Source organism: Atta colombica, unplaced genomic scaffold (genome assembly GCF_001594045.1).
Source record: "Atta colombica isolate Treedump-2 unplaced genomic scaffold, Acol1.0 scaffold200, whole genome shotgun sequence".
Classification (NCBI taxonomy): Eukaryota; Metazoa; Arthropoda; class Insecta; order Hymenoptera; family Formicidae; genus Atta; species Atta colombica.
The window spans coordinates 1,156,339-1,162,607 of NW_017259295.1; the positions used below are offsets into that span (position 1 = coordinate 1,156,339).

General features: G+C 26.9%; 1 protein-coding gene across 1 annotated transcript in view; it reads left to right on the forward strand.

The window, feature by feature from the left end:
* Positions 1 to 6,269, forward strand: part of LOC108687148 (phospholipase B1, membrane-associated-like) — a 13,740-nt gene that overhangs the window by 5,772 nt on the left and 1,699 nt on the right. The window contains exons 4-5 of the mRNA XM_018192770.1: positions 3,427 to 3,603; positions 5,846 to 6,144. Of these exons, the coding sequence (XP_018048259.1) occupies positions 3,427 to 3,603; positions 5,846 to 6,144 (476 nt within the window). The remainder of the gene's footprint in view (positions 1 to 3,426; positions 3,604 to 5,845; positions 6,145 to 6,269) is intronic.

The window sequence follows — 6,269 nt, forward strand, 5'->3', positions numbered from 1 at the left end:
AATTTATTATCGATTATTCCTAGTATTATTCCTAGTATTATAAGTGCAATGTTATGTATGCGTTATATTTAGAAAACTTATTATAAAATCTGATCACGAATGATTTTGTCAAGCTTTTACAAGAAAGGTATATACACTTTCTCTTTGTAAGTATGCGCGTGTGTGTGTGTGTATGTGTGTGCTACCTCGCTTTATAATCCTAGTTGAAGTTGTAAAGTAATAGTATAAGTTAACATGAGATAATATACAGAAAAGAATATATTGTATTTTTCTTTTTTATACATTTTTTATAAAATCGTTTCTGACCAGACTTTATTATAGTGTTTAATTATATTATTTTTTAATAGCATTTTTTGTTTGATCATAGAACTCCGAATCGATTATTTTTCATTTCTTACGTGTAAAGTATAAACGAGTAACTTAAAAAATTACTGATAAAATTAAGAGTTTAGTCTCTTCGTTTTATAATTAATTTGTCTCTGTGAATTCTTTCTTAATAAACAGTAATTAAAAAAACTTTTAATCTTTGAAATATAATTAAAGCTAAATATACTATATATCAAAGTTATTTAAATTTTATTAATGAAAGTCAGCGCAGTTATTAAGACTGAAGTTATTAATTAAAATTAATTAGATAATGATATCGTTTTTATTTTCCAATTGAACGTTTCAACTCTCTTCTCCTCAACATATATAGATATAAATAAAACTGGGATTATAATGAAAATGCATATTTTATGTTATTAATATGAATACAATTGCATATCTACGAATTATGTAAAAGCAAAGCATTAAAGTCTACTTTTATTTTGCAATATATCTTTTTGAGCATATTTCTTGTAAAATTGCATATTTATATTTTGTCAATTATGTTATTGATTATTGGAATATTATATACAATATATGTATAATCAAATTTAATATTTTCTATTTGATACTTCCGTTGAATGATTTCACTCGTATAATGCGCTAAACTGCTGAAGTACTTGTGAATCTAAAGTATATCATACACGATTGAATATACTCGGCAAGTATCAGTTGGTAGCTAACTAGGCGGATATGCGCGACGCGCAACTCGACGCGCTACCTCGAGCTCATCTGTTTTCCGAACGTGTCCTGATATGTTCGGTCATGTTTGATCAGTTCTGTGAAGTTGGCACTCGACTTTAACGAAAAAAAATTTTAATGGGTGTTTCTTATATAATTTTTTATGCAGAAAAAAATTTCTACTGTTTTTTTTGATATCTTCCTTATTTTACAAAATTAATGATTATAATAATCATTAATTTTGTAAAATAAGGAAGATATAAAAAAAAACAGTAGAATTTTTTTTGTAAATAGAACTAAAACGGCATCACATCTATATGAAATCGTTTGTAGTTGCACCGTTCGAAAGTTACAAACGATTAATAATAAACAATAACGCAACTTTGCCAATTTTAGAGATATTATTTAAATTCCGTTTCGCGCATCTTCCTTTCCGTTTGTAACTTTCGAACGCAACTACAAACTATAAACGAATCGAAAATCACTATAAATAACTATAAACAATTATATATAGATATGGTACCGTTTTAGTTCTATCTATAAAAAAATTTCTATCGGTTTTTAAAAATTTGATATCTTCCTTATTTTACAACTACAAACAAATTAATGATTACTACATTTAATAAACATATATATTGCATATTTTTGCATATTTTTACATTATTTTCTAATATTTCTACATATTTTTATCAAATTTTATGCATATAATATGTGCATATATTTTTGTTTTTACGTGTATATAATTATCAACTTTAGATATAAATATAGATATAAATAAATAAAACTAAGATGTAATCAAGAAAACCAATATAATCAAAAAATTCAAACATACATCAAGATTTTTTTTTTAAATTATGTGTGACACATGATACATTGTTATCAATTTTGAGATGTCGGTGTTGGTAAAAGAATGAGAAGGCAATCGACATTTTCTTCACAACACACAATTCAATATCTTTGGCTTCACTATTTAAAGAAACGTGACAAACACAGAAGAAATTGTTGCAAAAGGATTTTAGCATAACATTAACATAATCATATTTTTATTCACGTTGGACTACCTCTTTACGGACTTTCGTCAATGATTGCATTCAATCTTCAGACGCTCGTATTTTAGAGATTGTATATTAAACGTGTAAATTGCAATTTGTTATCTCTTAACTTTTGAACAGTGGATTACCAACACAGCCGTCGATTATTCATGACTAATAGCAAATTGTTTTACATATGCTACAAGTGGCTTTTTCATTTCAAAATCATGTTTATTGCAGTTTTGACAAAATATATAATTAAGTGTATTCTTTCCTTGCTTTAGTAAATGTCTTACAGAAGATTTATTTTCTTTTACTTTATTTTATTTTGTTAACTTATTAACTGATTAACATTATTTAAAAAAGTTTTAATTAAAAAATTGGTTTATGACAGTTGCTGTAAATTATCCTTTTCTTTTTAATTATTAAGAACCCTTTAAACTTATATACAATATCGGTAATTAATAGGAAACAATACAGATAAATGAGTTTCAGACTATAATCAAAAAAATGTAGCCTAATATTTTTGGCCAAGATTATATAATCCTGAAATATATTCCTTTTCTGAAAACTTATGTTGTACTGTTATATAATCTTATATAATAAAAAGAAAATAGATGTTTTTTATCAGAACATTAAGCAATTTGCCGAGTGAAAGTTAACGTAATTTAAGACATAATACTAGTTAATAGAATCATTATCATAATCATTAAGCAATATTTATAATTATGATTTTTTTTACAAGTTCTTTAATTTCTTTCCCTACTTTAAATGTCTTATCAAAATTTTCTTTTCTTTTCAATTTATTTTATTTTAAATAATTTTAGAGAATAATTTTACAATTAAAATCAAGATTTCTTATTTTTAAGATTTTGTAATCTGGCTGAATGGTAATTAAAAAATTATATTTATGAAATATATATGAACCGATTTGATTTGGATAACAAAAATTATATTCTGAGAGAGGAGTAACTTTAAAGATTAACAATTATAAATAAAAATTGAATCAAGAATATACACACACGTATGTGTGTGTGTGAGTGTGAGTGAGTGAGAGAGAGTGTGTGTGTGTGTGTGTGTGTATATTATATGAAGCGAATCTTGATGCTTAATAATATTTATATCCAATTTTTACAAAAACAGGCTCTAAAGCAGGCTTGTCCAAAATTCGCTCGTGAGTTGAAACGTTTTCTATCTCTCCGCCGTCGGTAGAGCGAGACGGCACGCGGAGAGGTAGAAACATTTCGGCTAACGAGTCAAGTTTTGGACAGGCCTGATTTAAAGATTTACTAACCAAATATATATATGCATGTGCAAATTAGTCACCCATAAATTTTTAATACATTAGGAATTCAACCCCAATTTGATAGGATTTGCATTGGGAGACTCTTTGACCACTGACAAAGCATCACAATTGAACATTGCTGAATCTGGTGCCGAATCTGCGGATATGATATACATGGCGGAGATGCTAATCAAGAAGATAAAAAACGATCCGCGGATAAATATGCAGAAACATTGGAAGGTATATTGCGCTTGACAAATTCAATTTGTTACAACGAAAAAAATTCAATACAGCATATGCTATTACTACGTTTCGTTGTTTGTAATTATTCAATTAAAAACTGGACAGTTACAGTTTTAAACTTTTTCTATGGCAAAAAAACTGAAAGGTTTCATTGCTTGTCATATTTTGTTAAAATAATTATACCCCAACTATATGAGTCAATGACGGACTCAAATATGTAATGGTTCTAAATTTCAAACAAATATATCGCTATGTAAAATCTAAAAATAATAAAACGAAGTATTTTATTACTTACAATTAAATCATAATAAAATAAATTAATTTAAAAAAAGGAAATTTCCATATCACATAATAAATACGAGAAATTAGATTGTGACAAAAATCGCATTTTTGCGCGCAGACGATCAATATAGGCACAATATATATATCAAGATATTTATACGAAAAAAATGTCCAGATCATTGCGTTAAAAAGGAAAATATATCAAAAGTATAGTTTTAGCAAAAAAATGTAAAGCGATTCTCGCAAAGAAAGATAAGAATTCGAAAGACAACTTCCTTGTCGGTCCTTGAAAATGCGACGTTACTATATCTAGTTGGACAGCATCAGTTCTCGAAAAAATATATAAAATCAAGATTTTTATTATTCAACTTTAATCATGCGATAAATATTTACGGTGTTGTTACATAAGTTTCCTTACGAATTTAATTATTTAAAACACGTTTTTTATTAACTTTTGGAAAGTGATTTAGAAGCTATGAAAATTCGTGTCACATCACAGCAAAAATAGCTATACTATTATATAATAGTAGATATAGAAAAATCTGCGATATTTGATTGGTTATATATAAAAAAATCGAGATGGTAATTCGAGCTCATCTTTTACAGGTATATTTATTAATATCTAAATTACTTAAGATGAAAATTTCAAGACATTCTTAGATAATGCATTTTGGGATATAACTTAATTCGCTATATTTATGATAAAATATCTTATTTTTATGTAAAAAATTCTGTATGTTTTTATTAGAGCTCGAAAAGGAACTGAGAAATGTAACTTTCGATATCCGCCCGCGGATCCGTTCGTGCACACAGATTTGGATCGGTTCCATGAAAATGTTATCGCTCAAAAAGTTTTTCTCAGAAACTAAGAGAAATAGAAAAAAAGTTTTACACAAAAGTTGAAGGTTTTCTTGGGGGAAAAAAGATAGAAACAATGGATAGGAAGTACTACCAAGATCAGATCTATCACTATCAAGATCAATTTTGAATTTTTTAAATGAGAACCTCAATTTTTTTATTACATATTCTTGTAGCTGAAGTCGAGTCGTTTTCAAAACACTATAATAAAGTACTTTTTCATATACATCTCACTTGAAAATTCCCTTGAAAAAACAGTACCGCCGGTATTATTGTAGGTGTCTAATATGTCATTGTGTATTGCGTCGACAATAAGAAAAGTTACTCAATTTTAAGTTGTTGATGAATCTTATACATTATATATTATAACAGAGGAAATTTAGTAATGGCACATTCAATATAAGATTGTCTCTAGTGTACATGGTTTAAAAGCCATGAATTCTCCTTTAATTTGATTTATTTACACAACGAATCTGCATCGGATTGATAAAGGCTTTATTGGACTCGAATAACATAAAGCGCAGGATATCATAAAAATGATAAGCGGATCATTAAGAAGTTGAACATAAAACAGTGGGGACAGTAATAAACATTTTATTGTTTTTTGAATTTGAAATTATATGCGATTATACTGTATGTAATTGTATTAAGTTTTAATTTGTTCACTGAAGTGGAGTTCACATATTGAAGGTTGAAACGTAAGACACATTAGACTATATTCTGTAAAAGAATTTTATAATACGATTTGGTAAACTAATTAGTCCAGTTCGAATATCTCTGAATTTGTATTTAATTTGAACAATATATAGTATTTCGTAATTGTTTGTAGTCCAATAAAACTCATAATAATAAAATAGAGATTTTTAGAAGAATAACTGCTATCCGACTTTAAGGTAAAGAAAAATTATTAATATCTTATCTTAATTCAAAACCGTTTGTAGAGATTTTCCTTTTGTTTGTAGTTGAATATTTTAAAAGTTATAATATAATTTAAATTAATTAACTACAAATGAAATGAGAATTACTGACAATAATAAAGTAATTTGATTAAAATTATATAAAATTATATAAAATCATGTAAAATTATTTTGATTTACAGTTGATTTCGTTAATGATTGGAGCCAATGACTTTTGTAGTGAAATGTGTTGGATTTCATCACCTTGGTCAATTCTTGAAAATCACAAAATCGAACTACTTCAGGTTTTGCGGATATTAAGAGATAATTTGCCGCGGACTTTTGTAGCGTTGATTCCGCCGCCACATTTAAAGAACTTGGTCGATACTCGTAAAGGAAGACCATCATTCAAATGTTTCATTACAACAGAAATCGAGTGTTCCTGCCTGTTTGGTCTCGCATTTCAACGTTATAAATCAATATATTATGATATTATGCGACAGTAAGTGATTAATATAAAATAGAAAATAATCTAAATTATATTATTTATGAAATGTTAGAAATAATTACTTTTTAAAGTAACTTTAATTCATTCAATTTTTAGTCTCATATATATATATGTATATA